General features: G+C 35.5%; 1 protein-coding gene across 1 annotated transcript; it reads right to left on the reverse strand.

The window, feature by feature from the left end:
• Window positions 1–13,587: 13,587 nt before the first annotated feature.
• On the reverse strand, window positions 13,588–14,317 carry LOC116129073 (NDR1/HIN1-like protein 26). The gene has a single exon (XM_031414834.1). The coding sequence runs from the start codon at window positions 14,266–14,268 to the stop codon at window positions 13,588–13,590; it is 681 nt and encodes a 226-aa protein (XP_031270694.1). The 5' UTR covers window positions 14,269–14,317.
• Between the last annotated feature and the right edge of the window lie 5,726 nt (window positions 14,318–20,043).

The following is a 20,043-nucleotide window of genomic DNA, read 5'->3' on the forward strand; positions in this document are numbered from 1 at the left end:
GCATGCAAGACTATTCTTTTGTACATAAAGTGGAATGCTAATGGAGTCCTCCACTTGTGGATCGTTTGGTGGAAAACGAAGGCTTTTCACTTGCTTTTATATTTGGGAAGTAAACAATGTCCTAGTTAGGGATGGGCACAAGCTGGGCCGAGGCCGAGGACCCCTGTCTCCAAGCCCGGCCCGAAGGCTCGAGGAGATCCTCGAATCCAGCTCGTCCCCAGATGGGGATGTAGGGGTATTATATATATGTATAAATATTAACATTTACATGTATATTAGACAATTATATAAATGTATAAATTGAGTCACAATAACATAATCTCATTTCCTTAAAAAAATAAAATTAAATAAAATTAAATATATGTTCTTTTGTATGCAATCTTATCAATAATTGTCCACAAAATTAGAATATTATTGTACAATTATATATATAAGATCTCTGAATGATGGTTCCATTGGCAAGAAGAAATTCATTTAGGGTGGAATCACAACACTCCATGGCATTATCAATATGAAGCATTTTGATTTTCTTGGAATATTGTGTGAGTACCATGGTCTCAAAATTTTTATAAGTTTGAGAGACTTCAGACCTTTTATGCAGGAAATATATACGAGAAAAATCATCTATAAAAATGATAAATATTGTGAACCTCCCATAGTACAGGTTGATGTGAAACCCCAAACATCAGTGTGAATTAAATCAAATGGAGAGCAAGAAATAGAGTCATTATTATTGAAAGGCAAAGCAGGTTGTTTAGACAAAAGACATGACACACAATCAAATGTTTCAAGTTTATAAAAACCAAGGCGACCATTGGAAACAAGTGAATGTAATTTTGTTAGGGAAATTTGATCTAAATGAAGATGCCATAAGTGAGAAGTGGATAAGGTAGATGCGACTGACAAGGAAGAGATACTTTAGAAGTTGAAAGCTGGAGCTACGGAGGTGAGATTAAACAAGCATCTCATCTTATGCCCCGTCGCAAGAATCCAACCCGTCTGAGAATCCTGCCCATGACAACCGTGAGGAGAAAAGGTAATGTCAAGACCGATTTCACACAATTGACCAACAGAAACAAGATTATATCTGAGTTGTAGAATGAGAAAAGTATTGGGTAGAGACAATTCTTATATGACTAACATGCATATGACAACCATCTATAGTATGAATGACATGTGTATTTTAATTAAGAGATGTATTAGATAAGACTGAAGAACCAAGAGTCATATGATTACAATAGGCACAATCAATGAGCCAGAGAATAGTACCTGAAGTAGTGGCAAGGCAGTGTGAGGACTAGAAGAATGAGACAAAACATGTTTAAAGGAGAGACTTTATATCATGAAGGGTAGGCTGTGATGGAACTGGGGATGTCTCAATGGCAATAGCAACAAAATGTGAAGAAGATCAGGATTTTCCAAGCTGAGGACAACAAGACTTGGCGTGACCCTTCTTTTTGCAATAATTACACTAAAAGCTTGCGCAATAAAGAATGAGATGTCCATTCTGGTGACAATATTTGCAAACAGGTGAATCAAATTGTTTGGTCAGACGAGCTAGAGATTGCTTGTCAAGAATAATGGCAAGGATGACATCTGATTTTTTATACCCTGGGTGTGAAACCGAGTCTCATCAGACTAGAGTTTAGAGAGAGCTGTGTACAAAGTTGGCAAAGGCACATGATGGAGAAGTATGGATCAAGTAGACTCATATTCTGGGGTGAGAGCCATCAAAAACTAGATCAAACACATATGATCACAATGTTTTTCTTATTGAATGACATCGGTAGTGCATGTCCAGCTAAGATCAGATTGAGTTAGCTGATCCCACACAATATGCATCTAAGCATGAAAATCTATAATAAACTGAGTGGGCTTTTGCTTCATGTGTTGTGCAAACTGCCAGAGTTGATACTGATGAGAAAGTCCTTTGATAGTAAACCGAGTGGCAAGCATATCTAATACTTCTTTTGCAGTTTCATAGTAGCCGAAATAGAGATGAATAGATGGAATAGAAGTATTCCAGAACCATATAATAATCTGGTGATTGTTGATATCCCAATCATCAAGTCTTTGACTAAACTTGTTATCCTTTTCAATGTCTCCATTAACTTGTGTTTTAACGCTAATCACATAACGCCAAAGTTTTCGTCCTTTTAGAAAAGACCTTATTCCTTGACTCCATAAGGTTAAGAATTAGTGCCATCTAAAATCCCAGAAATTGGATGTTGGATCTCCATTTGTCCATTGAAAGATAAGAATTTCAATGCTAGAATAAGGCAAAGTCAATGCTAATGAGAAAAGCCAATGATGACATGTCACCAATGATCTGGCAAATGCACTACTGATGTGTCATTACTGACTTAGCAAGAAGATATTGATGTGTCAATAATGATGTGACAAAAGAGCGGCAAACACAATAAGATCAACACTCACGTGGCAATGTTGACAAGGCAAGGTGTGTGTGGATGCGTACAGAAGCATGGCAAAGGCAAATGATGGTAATGGCAAAGGCAGAGGTCTTAGATGGCATAGAGCAATAGCCCTAGATAGTAGTAAGTGCCATGTTAATATAATTCAACATGCATCAGGAAAATTCCCAAGAAATAATGGAGGGGTCACAAATGGTCCCACTTAAAACTCAGCTTCCTTAGACTATTATCGTCTTGATGACAAAATTTTCTTAGATATGCATATAACCATAGAAATAACAACTCATGGTGCTAAATCTAGGCTAGTCTGATGTCATGTTAGAATTCTAGAGAGAAAGACAAAGAAAGAATTTGTATATTCAAGTGTATGTTTTCCAATGTACAAGAGCTCTCTATTTATACATTACATACATGCTAGAATCATGCTAATGAATTATGTTAATGGCCAAAATCAAGCTTTCCTTGATTCAAGCCATTGATCAATTTTTGCTTGATTTTGGCTAAAGCCCCTAGTAGTCCTAGTTAATTGGGTTAAATGAAAATTAAAATGTATTATTTGTGGGTTATGCACCGCGGACATTCTCCTTCTCTTAGCATTTTGATTTTCTAAGTTCATCTTATGATTTGAAATTTAAAGAATTAAAAGCTTACTTAACATATATATATATATTTTTTTTTTAGAATAATGCTATATGTACAAACTATTTTCTATAAACTGATATGACAATTTTGTATGTTAGACATATAATGTTATTTAATTATTTAATTAAATTTTAATTTAAAACATCCAATCATCTAAAAAACACATAAGTTTGTATAAAAATTTTGTGTATGAAGTATTATCCATTTTTTATTTTATATAAATAAAAGTTTAGTATATTAATATATTATTAAATAAAAGGGACTATGAAAAAATAAAAATTTTGTTACTGAGTGACTGACTAATAATTAAACTTATTATTATGAATCACTTTGCTCCCCAATCTTTAACAAAAGAATAAATAACTAAATTTTATGTACTTAAGCATTGATTAATTCATTTTGTTTCGGCTATAATGTAAATTACATTTTTAAAATCACAATAACTTATATTTTAGAGTAAAGGTTATAAAGATTGCTTCCGACGTAATTGAGTTTAACCAAGCCCTTCTAAGATTGCGTACAGAGAAATTAAGAACCTTCATAGGTTGGAGTTTGATTAAAATAATAGGATAAAATAAAACAAAACAAAAACTCGTGATAAGTAAAAGTTGATTTTCTTCCTGTGATATGGTATATAAATGAACTCTTCTATCTGCATTTATAGATAATGTTAAAAAGAAAGAAAGAAAGAAAAGAAGAAGAAAAGTGTCAGGATCGATCAGAGCAACTTTCTCCGTAGCACAATCCTTCAATATTATTAGTTACTTGGTTCTTCTGCAGGTCAGACTCCAGTCAGCCAGGAAAGCATGTGATAAAAGCGTAACTTGTTAGACTCCACTTTATTTATTTATTTATTTTTAATTAAATCTTTAGACATACAGAAAATATTTAAAATTGTTGTGTAACCTTATGGTGGAATATGAGGTGGTTTTCCACCATAATTGTTTTGTGGAATATGACTTGCTTCTAAGAATTGGAGTCTTGTATTAGAGCAGTCCAACATCAATTCATCTCATGCAAATGCAGCAGCTCGTGGCATCCTCAAAGACGCTGATATGCAACCACATTCTACATCAGATGGACACACCTCATATGATAATTGTTCAGGAAAATTACCAAATGGTCTTATTCATAGCTGATGTGTCCTTGTACCATTATGTGATTTTATAGTTTGTTGCAGGTTGTTATGCTAGTTGTATAGCATTCTTTGGTTTGTTATGCTAGCTGTATAGCATTCTTTGGTTTGTTACATTTTGTTTCGTTGTATAAAGCAGTGGCATCATGCACAGTTTCATTCAATTCAATACAATTAATGCAATAGCATTTTCATCCTGCTTTGTCCCTTTTTTATTATTCTTCCTACATGGTATCAGAGCGAGGTACAGAGTAAATTTTTTTTTTTCTTTTCTTCAATGGCTGATGATGCTTCCAAAAACGATGATGCTGCTTCCAAAAACCTCTTTCTAGACTAAAACCTGTTTCTGGACATTTCCAACCCCATCAATTCTTACAGACTTGATCATGGAGATAATCCATCACTTCCCTTAGTCTAGACCTGGCAAAACAGGTGGGTGGGCCGGGTACGGTCTGGGTCAAACGGGTACAGGTAAACGGGTGCGGGTACTTATACGGGTCGAGATATACGGATCCAAAATGTTGGACCCGTGCCCTACCCTATACAGGTACGGGTGGGCCCGCAGGTGAGCCCGTATTTTCTCTCTCTAGATTTTAGTTTTTAATTTCACCCTATACTACCAATTCTTGAATACCAAATTCACTAAAACCTTGGTTCTCAGTAGCTTCTGGTTGACCTGAGACTAACATGTTATTACCAAAACTTTTCAATTCCCAGCCCATCAATATGTTTTTACTTCTTTCAGAAGAATCCGAAGGTGAAATTGTATCATTTGCAATAGATCCTTTCCCCCCAGAAACATGGCTCCCAGACTCCATTAAATTGCATACAAACCCAACACACTTCAATTCAAGCAACAAATTTAAACTTTTTCTTTAAACACTTTTACCCAAACACCAAGCTTAATTAAATTTAAAATCCTCAAACAAGTTTCACCCCACTCAAGAGTATCCATTGAAGAACTTTACTAACACTTGAGAGAGTACAAAACCCACAAAAGAAAAGCCAAAAGTTTCCTTCTTTGAAAGCTCAAACAGTCAAGAAACTCAGTCCCTGAGATATCAAATGCACCAAAAAAGAAAAACCCTTAGAAAAAAGCAGCAGCACAAGAACGCAGACAGATACAAAAAGCTTCAAACTTTGACAGCACATACACTTGAATTCAATAATGAAACAAACAACGAAACAAGGGAAGTGAAAGATCTTGTTCGTGCAAAGACTAACCAAAAATAGCACAACATATTATAAAGAGAAGGATAAGGCTTTTCAGTTTTCAGTAACTAAAAGAAGAAACTATAACCCAAGTGATTATGTGTTCAAGTGTGAGTGAAAGTCTGAAAGAGAGAGAGAGAAAAGAAAGACATATACTTTACCAGTATAAAGAAAAGTTAAATGGTACAAAACAATGGAAAGGTGAAGCAGAGAAAAACTGATGGGGTTTAAAATGATTGAAATGTCATAAAACACAAAATCTCCATGGAAGAGAAAAAAGCAAGCTTATGGTTGTGGTTGTGGTTGCTATAGTTAGAGTTAAAAAGAGAGAAGAAATAAACCAAAAACACAAACACAAAGCATTGAAGATCAGAGATGAGATGAAAGTGAGAGATCAGAGATGTGAGAGATCAGAGATGAGATGAGATTGAGAGAGTGAGAGGCGTGAGTGTGTGACTGCTGTGTGAAAAAATTAGGGATTCAAAAAAATTCATTATTGCAAATACGGGTGCCCGCGGGTGCCCGCAGGTTCACCCGTATAAACCCTGTGTTTTTGGACCGGGTATGGGTACAGGTCTAAAAAAATGGGTTTAATAAATTGGACCCGTACCCTATATTTTTTACCCGGGTACGGTCCAACCCGCGGGTCAGGACCCGTTTTGCCAGGTCTACCTTAGTCCATGACCTACTCACTTTTGAAAACTATACTACTTGGTCAAGAGCCATGTGCAGGGCCCTTCGTGCCAAAAACAAACTCGGTTTTATTAATGGCAACTTCTCTAAACCAAAATCAACCTCTGATCCTCTTTTTGATGCTTGGGGTGCTGTAATGATCTGGTAGTTTCCTGGTTACATAACTCCATTAATCCCTCTCTCAAATCCAGCATTGCTTTGGTCGACGATGCTGCTCAAGTCTGGAAGGAACTTAAAGAACGATTCACTTAATCAAATGGTCACCAGATTTTTCAACTTAAAAAGGCATTAACAGGTTTGACTCAAGACAATGATTCAGTTTCTGTTTATTTTGGTAAACTTAAGACTCTATAGGATGAGCTCCTTATATATGATCCATTACCTGACTGTTCTTGTGGCAAATTGGTTGCTCTTCTTGACCGATATAAAAGGGATTGTGTAATCCAATTTCTTATGGGCCTTAATGATTCATTCAATGCCACTCGTGATCAGATTATGATCTTGGACCCCTTACCACCTATAAACAAAATATTTTCCATGGTTCAACAGCAAGAAATGCAACATCTCATGGTGCCTAATCTCCCTTCTACTAAGTCTATGGCACTTGCTACTAATTGACCTTACTTACCATATAGAGCCTCGCCTCAATCTTCCCAATCATCTAAACGAGACAGACCATTTTGCACCCATTGTAATATTCAAGGCCACACTCTTGATGCTTGTTTCAAAGCTGGCAATGCTCAACCACCAACATGCACCCACTGTCATATGACATGACATATAGCTACAAAGTGCTATAAACTACACAGGTATCCACCAAGCCACAAGCTTCATGGCAAAACCAAATAGTACAACCCATATGCTAACATGTCCTTTCTCGACCTTGAAGAAGCAATTTCTGATATCAAGATGACCTTTACTAAAGATCAATACTAGAAATTGTTGGCTCTCGTGCAACCAACGGAGGCCTCCATTGCTACGCATGCAGTCAATAATGTCTAGGCAGATTGTTCATTCTCACCCACCATGAATGGTATTTCCTCCTCCTTACACAAACATACTCCTTGGTTAATTGACACAGGCGCTATAGATCATATGATCTGTAGTACCTCATTTTTTCTTCAATAACATCTTCTATTTCTTTTGTTGTTAAGCTACCCAGTGGCCAAACAGCGCCTATTTCCCATATTGGCACAGTCCATATCAACCCGAAATTAACTTTGCATAATGTTTTATGTGTGCCTTCTTTTCACTTCAATTTGATTTCTGTCAAACAAATAATCAACTATTTCTCTTGTTGTGTTCTTTTTCTTTCACAATTTTGTTTTATTCAGGACCTTTTGTCGTGGACCATAATTGGCATGGGTGAGATGAAAGCTGGACTTTACAATTTGATTCTTGCTCAAGTTCCCGATACAGCACTTTTCGACCACTTTTCCATTTCATTACACAAAAATATTTCTTTTTCAGCCATTTTCAAGGATGTCAATCTGATTTCCGATCTCTGGCATTGTAGGTTGGGTCACACTCCTACTTCCAAAATTCATGTAATCAAAGACCCTTGTATTCAAAATCATGTTTCTACTGTGTCTGATAAAAATCCCTGTCTTGTTTGCCCTCTTGCAAAGCATCATCGTCTACCTTTTTCTGATAGTACTCATCAAAGTAAAGCCATTTTTGAACTCATAGATTGTGATATATGGGGACCCTATTCCCTCACAGCATATGATGGCACAAAATATTTTTTAACAATCATTAATGACTATTCTCGAAGTACTTGGATATATTTGCTTAAAGCTAAATTGGATACCAGAAAATGTATCGAGGCTTTTTGTAATCTAGTAAACACTCAATTTCATACCAAAGTTCAAATTCTTCGTAGTGATAATGATCTTGAATTTCAAATGACTGAATTCTTCAATGTAAACCTAGCGTTATTATTCCGATGCCCTAAGGTATGAAATTTACCTTTTCAAGTAATTTTCTTTTTTGAATGGAAGGGTAAAATGGTCAATTTACATGTATTTCGAGATGTGGCCATTATAAATTGTAAAGGGTGATGTCATTGAAGAGAAATGAGGGTAGAATGGTCATAAAGTTGACTGATAAGGTTAAATGGCATAAACGGTAACCAAGGTAACTGGTCTTTTCATATAAACCTATGATTAAGTGTCCATAAAAGTGCACCAAGGGTAAATTAGTCATTCACCTAATGGGATTGCTTAATGGTTAAGTGTTTTAAGAAGTAAATGCATTAAATGAGTACTTATCTTTATGTTGTGGTAGAAATGACCAAAACGCCCTTATATGAAAATTTATGCCAAATGACCCTTATACCTAACTTTTATTGACCAATCACATTAGAGCAACAATTGAATAATATTACAAGGTTTAAAGAGAGAGTAGTCGGCCTTGTACACCCCAAACATATCATCTTCTTCTTCATCTCTCAAACCACCAAAAGCCACTGATCCAAGCTTTTATTCTCAAATTTCTTAGGATTTCAAGTTGATTTCAAAGGAGATCACCATCCACCTTAAAGAACTTCAATTTCAGGGTTAAAGGAGTTTCAAAATCCTAGTTTTCTGAATTTTTTAGTTAAAGAGAAATTCATAGTGTATTATGTGTGTAAGGGAAGTGAACTTTGGAGCCAAGGAGGAGTACCTTTGTGCTTTGATACTAAGGTAAGGAAAATATCTCCCTTATGACTACAATTGATAACACCTGGATTTATGAAACTTACATTTATTTATGTTATATGAGTGTGATGCTATGTTTGGTTATGGATTGTTTAAATGGGTGTGTTGATTGGTGTATGTGTGCATATGAGGATGATTATGCCAATTAGAGATTTTTAGTTGGACGATGTTTTGGCACTTTTTGGTTCTGTAAAAGGGAGGTTTTTATGGCCTTTTATACCTATAATGACATGGCAAATGATGTGAATGTGCAAATGAAGGTGACATGGTTAAAATGAATAGAATTCGGATTTGGCTTTTTAGGACTTATACTGTACATGCTTCACTGAATCGGTCATAACTGAAGTTATAGAAGTCCGATTGAGTTGATTCTTGAAGTGTTAAAAGTGGAGAAATATACCTAAAACTTTTATGTTTTAGCCAAAATCAATTATCGATTGGAAGATAAGGGAAATTGCTTGAAAATTGACAAACTAATGGCATCCACCTTCTTCATGGAAATTCTCATTTGTTTCTAATCTGATAAGCCCCTGAATAATCTTACTACTGAAATTCATTGTTTGTATCAGAAATTGAATGAATTAAGTTAAGAAGTTTAGTAGGAGAATTAGTATGATTGAGCATGGGAGATGTTGTCCTATGTTTGCATTCATAATGGTAATGCATATAGCTATTTAGTTTTTTATGAAAATTTATGAAATGTTAAAGAATGAATTCCATGAGTCTCTTGAGGTATAAACCAAGATCAGGGAATGGAATCTTATGGAAACCAGAGTCCTTGGGTGACGACCAAGAACAAGGTAAGGTTCAAATGAATCCGATCGGATAACAAAGACTAATGAAACCATTAAGTATAAAGACAAAAGAAATAAGCATGCCATGTACATGAATATTTCATAAGTCATATAGTTCTATGTTTATTATGTATGGTTATGTTATAACTTATGTTTTTGAGAAAAGTCCAAAGTGTATGATATGTTTTATGAACTTGTTATGTCAAGAATAAGGTTATGTTTTGTAGGTAGGGAAGGTCCTAAGTAATTACTTGTATAATGAACCTTAATAGTTTTTAAATGACCATATTCCTTACTGAGCGATAGCGCTCACCCCACACAATTTTTTAAAATGTTTTGCAGGTAAGGATTAAGGCATGAAGTTGGGAGAGGATTCCGAGGGACGCTATGAGCATGAAGGGATGTTTTAATGATGACTATTGAATAGTTTTGCTAATATTTAGTGTAGTAATTATGTTCATATGTCATATGTCGTAAATATGTCCATGTTCTATAATGGAGTAAATATGTTGTATTAATAAAGGAAATCAAATTACTAGTAAATTTTGTAAAAGTATATATGTTCTAGTAAGTATTACTATGGATTTCATAATTTACTCCAAGAAAGGAAACTATATTTCTTTTTTGACTTATACAATGAACTTATTATAGTTTAGAAATTGAATTAATAAATAAATATAAATAAATATGTTTATAAACTACAAATTTATTCTTTAAATAGGATTTTAAAATAAACTTATTTTCTAGGCGTGCGTTTTCTAGGTTCTCAATGGCCAAGGGATACTTAGGAAATACCCGGCTAGGGAGGGGTTTTACATTCAACAACCGAGGCATTATTCATAAACGAACGTGTGTGGAAACTCCACAGCAAAATGGTAAGGTTGAGCGTAAACACTAGCATTTATTAAATATTGCCAGAGCCCTACAAATTCAGTCCAACATTCCTTTACTATATTGGACAGATTGCGTACTTACAGCTGCTTACATTAGTAATTGCATTCCAAGTCCATTACTTTAAAATAAAACACCATTTGAGCTCTTGTTTAATATGCCTCCTACATACTCTCACATGAGAATATTGGGGAGTCTTTGCTTTGCTTCCACCCTTTCCCATAATCGCCAAAAATTTGATCCAAGAGGTCGACATTGTGTTTTTCTTGGCTATCCTTTTGGTATAAAAGGCTACAAAATGCTTGATCTCAATACCAAGACTGTTTTCCTCTCTCGGGATGTAACATTCCATGAACATATTTTTCCATTTCATCAACAAACCACCACTACATCCCCTTCCCTTCCCCTATCTTTACCATCTCCTTATTCCATGTAATCTGTCCTTTCACAAACTTCTTCCTCTCCTCATATACTTCCTCCAAACCTCACCTCAGATATATCCTCTCCTATTTCCCCATCCCCTTCACCCATATCCTCTCCTCTCTCTTCTCCCCATCCCAACTTTACTACTACAGCACCATTTCCTGCACATACACCTACAACAGATTCCTCTTCCTTATCTTATCCTGCCATACCATTTCGACCTTCCCTTCGAAGATCAACCCGTGCAAGAAAAACTCCCACCTACTTACAAGATTTTCATTGTCAGCAAGTCAGCTCAATCTCATCTAACTAATCTGTGGACAAGGCATCAGCTCCTTCAGGTATTCCTTTTCCTCTGTCCTCTTCAATTTCTTATACACGTTTATCACCTTCATTTGCTTTATTTTCTTCTACCATTTCTTCACAACAAGACCCACAAACTTTTAAACAAGCTGCCAAGGACCTTGATTGGTGCAAAGCAATGGAAGCCGAACTTGATGCTCTAGAACTAAACAAGACTTAGATCCTTATAGATTTACCTCCTGGAAAATCTCCCATTGATTGCAAATATGTGTATAAAACCAAATACCATTCTAATGGTACAGTTGAACGGAAGAAAGCACGTTTAGTTGCTCATGGTTTTACTCAGCAAGAGGGAGTCGATTATCATGAAACATTCTCCCCAGTTGCCAAGATTGTTAAGTCCGAACTCTGCTTGCCTTGGCTACCATTAAAGGATGGCATTTACATCAGTTTGACGTTAATAATGCATTTCTTCATGGAGATTTACATGAATATATCTATATGAAGAAGGCCCCGGGATATACTAAAGGTCAACCTGGACAAGTCTGTAAATTGCTCAAAAGTCTATATGGCCTCAAACAGGCCTCACGGCAGTGGTATGATAAGTTCTCTCAATCTTTGATCAGTTTTGGTTTCAAGCAATCCAAGGCTGATTACAACCTTTTTACATATATCATTGCCACTGATTTTATAGCACTTCTTATCTATGTCGATGACATAGTAGTTGCTAGTAGCTCTCTTACCTCCATCTCTGTACTCCGAAATTTTTTGAAAACCCATTTTCGCATTAAAGATCTTGGTTCACTAAGGTATTTCCTAGGCATTGAAGTGGCTCGTTCTCCAACAGGAATTCATCTATGCTAGCAAAAATACACACTAGATATCTTAGCCGATACTGGTAATCTTGCTTCCAAACCACTCAAAATCTGCATGGATCAAAACCACAAATTATTTAAGACATCTGGAACCCCCTTGTCTGATCCAACCCCTTACCGCTAGCTAATTGGTCGAATACTTTATCTTACTCTTACCAGACCCAACATAAGATATCCCATTCAAGTCTTAAGTCAATACATGGATTGCCCTACCACTACTCATCTTACTGTAGCTCATAAAGTGCTACGTTATCTCAAGAATGCTCCTAGCCAAGGCATCCTCTTGTCTGCTTCTTCTTCATTACAGCTCATTGGATACTTTGATTCGGACTGGGCATCTTGCCCTCGCAGGTCTTTAACTGGTTTTTGTGTCTTCTTGGCACACTCTCTCATTTCTTGGAGGTCCAAGAAACAGACTGTGGTATCTCGATCCTCTGCTAAGGCCGAATACCAAGCCATGGCTTCTATATCTATTGAACTCACTTGGCTGAGACAATTGTGGACTGATCTTGCCATTCCTCATCCTCGGTCAGTTGAGCTATTTTGTGACAATCAAGCTGCCTTGCATATCGCATCCAATCTGGTGTTTCATGAAAGGAAAAAACACATTGAAGTGGATTGTCATCTTATAAGGGATAAGATACAAGAAGGCACACTTCAGACTGCTCATGTTACTACACAACTGCAGCTTGCTGATATGTTTACCAAGTCTTTGCCCTCTCATTTACTCTACTCACATTTGTCCAAGCTAGGAGTAGCTAATATCTACTTTCCATCTTCCCGAGGGGTATTAGAGTAGTCCAACATCAGTTCATCTCATGCAAATGCAGCAGCTCGTGGCATCCTCAAAGACGCTGATATGTAGCCACATTCTACATCAGATAGACACACCTCATATGATAATTGTTTAGGAAAATTACCAAATGGTCTTATTCATAGCTGAGGTGTCCTTGTACCATTATGTAATTTTACAGTTTGTTGTAGGTTGTTATGCTAGCTGTATAGCATTCTTTGGTTTGTTATGCTAGCTGTATAGCATTCTTTGGTTTGTTACATTTTGTTTCGTTGTATAAAGCAATGGCATCATGTACAGTTTCATTCAATTCAATACAATTAATGCAATAGCATTTTCATCCTGCTCTGTCCCTTTTTTATTATTCTTCCTGTGTCACTCTTACATCTTGAGGCCAAGGTTGACATTTAAGATGTGAATTGTAAATTTAAATGCATTTTGGATTGAGTTTGATTATCTTTATAATTTTAGTTCATGAACTTAAATGGTATATATATGAAAAAGTGAAAGATTTTGGATCTTAGTTGGACCAAAAAGCGTAAAAGTTTAGAAACTACAGGATTTTAGGCTACTCAGAAATTTTTGTTACCTTTTATATGCAAATGAATTATATAATCACAATTAACCCCCAACTCATATGCAATAGTCCGAGAGCTTCATGCGTAAAAGCAAATATTACAGAGAATTATTTAAAATCAGGTGAAATACATAGTACATCTCTTATTTGTAGACGTCGCCAACAGCAACCCATCTTGGCCCACTATGGCATCGCAGTTAGCATGCATCCTATGGTGCTTAGATTCCCACCATGTGGACACCTTAAATCTGATGCTTGATACTATTTCCAGACGAAATGCAACCCTTCCTTGCGCACGATCATTCATGAACTCCTTCCAACGCTGGCTATTCACCGTCAGAGTCGCCCCACTTAATGTAGCAGCCAAGATAGTCGTATTCTTAGGCTCTTGATAAAACGGTTCCGCCAGTGGTGTTGCCCCGACCCGTTGGTCCTTGTAATAAACAAATGCTTCCGTTGAGTTATAATATATCCCAATATGTTGGTTGGGGTTGCGGGCTGTGACATTGAAATTTAATTCTGCATTCTCAAAGCCGGTGGCTTGAGCCAAACCCGGAATTGAAAATTCGTGAATATGAAATCTTGGTCTATGGGGGCGTAAGCTGAGCCATAAAATGAACATGATAATTCCAACAATTAAAAGAAGTGATAAAAATATGACACACAGTGTTTTGGAAACCCTGGTGGTCAGGCTTTCACGGACCCTATGGGCATAGTAGTGGGCGGAGTGGTGGCGCTTCAAGGGTGGAAGTTGCGACGGGGTACCTTGGCGAATTGGTAACCTGTCGGAGGAGTGCATTTTTTTTTTCTTTTTTTCTGCCAAGAGTTGCCTGGAAAGTGTTGATGAACAGAATATATAACTTGTTGGGATGTTTTTTATGTTAAGGAAGGTAAAGGCAAAGTGATCAAGTGAAAGAGATTTGGGATGTTTGCATGGAGAAAGAAAAGAATAATTGCCCAGCTGCTTTGCCAATTTATGTTCTATGTTATTTGTGCAAGTAAAGGTAATATGCTTCCATAACTTCATTTGTGCCACATTGTATACTTTGTTTTAGGAGGTCGATTACACTATTCAATAATATTTGATAGCAGTAACAGGTAATTAATAACCAAACTATACCAATTGATATGTGCTCAAATTGTGTTTTGTGTCTTGTGTAACTTATAGGAAATAAATTATATAAAGTAGACGAGTTTTAGCTAGGCTATTCTTAGCTTATTCATCCCCGCGAATAAGGTATAAAGGTTCCGTATAGGAGATGGAAAGTACTAAGTATCATATTGTAGAATAATATTTCTTCTTGTCAGTATCTATCTCAATTTTAAAGGGAATTATGTTTTCAGCCTTGTGGTTTAGCATAAATAACCCTTTGCTACCGTTGTTTCTAAAAGTCACATTTTCACTTTCATCTTAATACATTAAACAATTCTTGAAATAAAACTATAAATGAGTTTTTTTTTTTTTTTTTTTTTTTTTTTTTTTTTTCTCTCTTGAAATTTTCTTTTATCTAGATAATTTTTCAATGTTAATTACTTTTTAAAATCATAATTTTATTTTGTAATTGTAGTGAGAGAAGTGATATGAAAAATAAAGATTAAATTATTTGGTTTATCTTTCATCATATCAAATATTTTTTTTCTTTGTAATTTTTATTTTTTTTAAATTTATATAAAAAAAAATAACTATAAAAATATTTTTGACTTATCCTTTATTTTAACTATCGAAGTAATAATTTAACTTATTGTAATAGCACCTTACAAGGGTAGTGTAGTCTTTTCATACGAGATTATGTTAGTAAATAAACTTGACTAACGATCATTTAATTAAGGGAAAGCTATTTCCCCGTAATTTTATTTTATTTTGATTACTTCATCGTGAACCTACTACGCAATGTTGTTGTAAACCGTTGAGAGTATTATTAGAACTAACCTTAGTTAATCGTTTCTATCTTGATTAATATCATTACAATTGTAGATAAACTATTAATCTCTTTTAGAACTAATTCTTGAACTCTTCACTACATTAACTTGCTCATTAATTAATTTAAACCAACTCCTTATTTAATTAACCAAATAAATCATGTTTAGTTACTACCCTATCAAAGATTAATGGTTTTACACACAAAATAGAGAATTTTTTTTTTTTTTTTTTTTGTTTGTGGGAAACTCGAATGAGAGAAAAACTGTGAGACATCAAAATCACTTCAATGAAAAGATCAAATCCACTATAAATTAATTATTAACCCTCACACGATGACTCTTGAATAATTCACTCACGATTGATGAAACTATTCACAACTGTAGTATTAGTTGAAATTTTTAATCACTTTACCAAGTTGATTAAACCTAAGCGGAATGGCTTACATGTTCATTTGTCGTTTTTGTGGGCTTTTTAACATCATATAAACAAGGCATCCAAGACAATGTAAAGCACATAACACTTTTTACATGATTCGGCACACCTGCCTACATCCATGGGACCACATCCAAATGAAGCTAATCCATTATGGTAAACATTTATGGTTCAATATAAAGTCAAAGTTAAGCATCATTTACAAACACTCTCTGTTATGAAAACGCTTCAAACTTCACCCTTTGGTCGAACTTGGAACTACCAGCTAGTTTCACTCCATGACCACCTGGTTACCCTTGAGCTCCTCTCAAGTTCAATGCCAAAGATGCACTTCAACTTCGTTAGCTTGAATCCCATCAAGCATCAACATGGAATACCCACGTTCCACCCGTGAACAACACAAAGTAACAAGGTATTTATAAGCCTACTTAGCAAAACAAACCTAATTCAAACAAAAGAAACCTTAAGAATATGCAGAGAAATTTTAGAGGTATATCCGGCTTGAAATAAAATGCATTGGAGAAGACAAATATAAAGAAACTTGCATACTAATGCAAGGGGATAGCCAGCAGACAAACTTTTTGTGTTTAGCCATTTTGGAAAGTTTTCAGCAAACTTTCTATGGACCACAATAAGCAAAACAATTTTCTGATCCACCTAATGAGCTAATTACAAGTGTACTAGGACCACTTACACATGTCTCAATAAGGATAAAATCCTAATATGATCAAATGGAGACACAACATGTATATATAAAATCTGGCTGGGTAAGTGTCTTCACACACACTAGTGTTTACACCAAAACAATAAAACAATTGTGCATTAACAAAGTGATGTCACCCATCAAAAATCATGTTACCACATTGAATTCATAATTTGACAAAAACTTACAATATCCCTCTTTGTCAAACTATGAACAAAGCACAATCTCCACACAAACACACCTCTCTCAAACACAACTTTAATCAACAACCAAGAGATAAGTGAGAAACACAACATAAAACACATCTCATAAGAAGCATAATCATTAAGGCATTGAGATAAGTTAGAAAATGCATCAAAGAGAACTTAAGCAAACACAATCATATCATCAATCAAATCAGTTTTGCATTAAGTTAAATCAAACTTGTAATTTATTTTGTCAACTTATGATTCTAGTGGTGTAACACATGTCATGGTGAACATTTCACTTTGAATATTGCACAATCATTATTGTTTAAATTTCTAATGTGACGACCTTGTGTTAAAAGTAACCATGTTCTATTAGTTTGTTTATTTGCTATATCAAGTGAGCACCTCTAAGTCAGAGTGATCACAACGTATCTGGCAGATTTATTTGGGTAACACGTGTTATGCTTCTAAAATGCATGAGTTGTTTTATTCTCTTTTGAGATATTTGTGTGATTCATAACACTTGTCAAATTTATATTCAATGTGCTGGAAAGTTTTATTTCTCTTTGATAGGTGGCATCTTGATTTTGGAACAAACTTTTACAAGGTGAATTCAATAAAGTTATTCTTTGCCACATGTCCCCTTGCATTGGTGCCCGAGTTTTCTATATATTCATCTTCTCTAATGCAATTCTTTTCAAGCTTGATTATTCCTCAGATATTACTCTAGAAATTCCTTGAGGTTTCTTTTGTTTGAATCAGGTTTTATATGCCTTAGGTAGGCTTACAAATACCTTGGTTACACTTTGTTTTTTTGTTCAGGGCTGGAACGTGGATTTCCATTGGTGATGCTTAATAGGATTTCAAGCTTTTGGAGCTGAAGTGCATCTCCAGTATTGATCCTTGAAGGAGCTCAAGGCTGACCAGGTGGTCTTGTGAACGTGAGCTTGTTGTGGTAGTTCAAAGTTTGACCAAAGAGTGGGTTTGAAGCATTGTAAAATAGGAATGTTTTCTTGCAACTTATGCTTAACTTGGGCTTTGTAATTGAAATGTAAATGCTTACCATAGTGGATTGGTTTCATCTGGATGAGGCCCATGGATGTAGGCATGTTGCCGAACCATGTAAAAACCCCTGGTGTTCTTTATATTGTTTTATTGTTGGTTGTTTTGCAATATAAAGAACGAACACTATAATCAACTTAGCAACCCATTCCACTTAGGTTAATTCACTTGGTAAAGGAATTAAATCTTTCAAAACTAAACTGAATAACTTCCCCTCAATTAGTATACTCCCCTGAGTAACTAAACCAAATCACTTCTAAGTGATTAGCAATCAAAAGCACAAAGGGTTACTTGAGTTTACATCACAGTCAATCAATAGAAATCAAATAACAAGCCAACTAAGCATAAAACATTGACTGATTGGTTCACTGCACATGAAAGAACAACATCAGCAAATAACAACATCAGAAAATGTAGTTTTAAAACAAACTTAGTAAAAAAATCAGCAAACATAAAAAAGCAGTTCATTGTAAAATACACAAGAAAAAACTCATCAACAATTAGTTCAATCAAAGAACTCAGATAATATAAAAAAAAAAAATATGCTAATCAAAGTACAAAATAATAAAAATCAATTTTGCAAGTAATCAAAGCAAAAAATAAAGTTTCATCAGCATCTTCTCATCAATCAACATTTCTTCTTCAATGTCACCACATCAACCATTTCCACTCTCCATTCCTATGTTATCACATCAAACTCACATCAAAACTACTCCCCTTCTTTGTTGATAAGTGATGATCTGGTGGATCTCCTACTGGGAAATTTTTTCCTGGATGTCGTTGTTTTTAGCTTCTTCTTTCCACATGCATGCTAAGCAAGTTTAGGCATTTCTGCTACACTTGCTGAAGGAACTAGATCTTGTTGATCACTAGCTTGAGGGACCACACCTTTAGGATCAATCGTGTGAGCAGCATAAGTTTGATCTTGTTCTTGATCATTAGGGGCAACAACAACATCAACATTAGGGACAACATAAGGATCAACTGCTTGTGATTTCTCTTGTTCTTGATCGACAACAACAACATTTGGATCATCAGTAGGGGCAACATCATCATCAATATGAGCATCACTTTTAGCAGCCTTTGTGTTCTTCACCAACTCCTCTATAAAATCCACTCTTAAATTCAAGGTGGTGTGAAGATCCACAATCTGTTCTAACAACTCATGATGCTTTTCATCAATCTTTTTCTCAAGTCCCTACACCACATCTAAAATAAAACTCTGCCATGTGTTAGATTTCGTGGGGGCAGCTTTAGAGGATGAAGGAACATCTTGGGTAGGGGCTGTGCTTGATGTCTTGATAGTTTTGGCTGTAACGAACCTTATTTTCAAGAAGGTTTCATTCGGATGCCTCTTTGGACAATAATAGTCCACTATCCTAGGAATCAAGGAGGGAAAAGGTAAGGCTAAGGATTTTCCCTCAGCTTCAACAACAGTTTTAATGCTGGTGTAAATCAAGGTTCCCAAATCAATATTCTTGTTATTTGCAATCTCATAAATCAACTGAGCTTTTTCAAGTCTTACAGAGGAGTTGTGCAAGGAGGGAGACTAGCTGGTCAGGGTAATCTTGAAGAGTTCTTTATAAAATGAGGTCAACACATTGGATTGTAGGTGGCCACATTCAGGCCATTTCATCACAGACCCACCAGTGAGGTATATGGCTAATTGATCTAAATCTTCGAGTCTAATAGTCAAATCATCAGAATTATCAATGGATGACAGATTCAATGTAGATCTAATTACATCAACTATAAACTCTACCTAAATCCCTCTAACAAAGACTTGATCCTTATTCAAACTAACCTTGTCAATGTCTTTCCAAAAATTTGCATAGAACTCCTGAACAAAAGCTTGACAAGGAAGGACAAGATTCTCAAAAAAAAATTCCCATTTCCTTATCATTCACAGTAGACTTAATCCCTGGAAAATCATCAAGTTTAACATGTGATTCATAGAAGATGGGTCTATGCACAACAAAATCATTAAACCTAGACTTAACAAAAGGTACGTTAAAGATTAAGCATTTACCCAGCTCCACTGGTTTAGAGGCAACAATCTTTGCCTTTTTCTTCTTTCTTTTTGGAAATTTGGAAGCCTTCTTTGACGATTTGGTCTTGAGAGGAGACTTCTTCTTTCTCTTTACCCTTTCGATCAACGGCTCATCTAAAGATGGCAAGTTAGCAATGGGAGAAACGAAGGGTGATGAAGTCTTCTAGGAGGAGGATTTTGTTTGTTCATGTTCATTGGTCTGAGTGGTCTGACTCTCC

The sequence above is a fragment of the Pistacia vera genome, unplaced genomic scaffold, assembly GCF_008641045.1.
Source record: "Pistacia vera cultivar Batoury unplaced genomic scaffold, PisVer_v2 Contig1056, whole genome shotgun sequence".
NCBI classification, from domain to species: Eukaryota; Viridiplantae; Streptophyta; class Magnoliopsida; order Sapindales; family Anacardiaceae; genus Pistacia; species Pistacia vera.

Excerpts from the sequence above, each read along its gene's own strand:
- LOC116129073 (XM_031414834.1), bottom strand. The coding sequence starts at position 14,268 with ATGCACTCCTCCGACAGGTTACCAATTCGCCAAGGTACCCCGTCGCAA.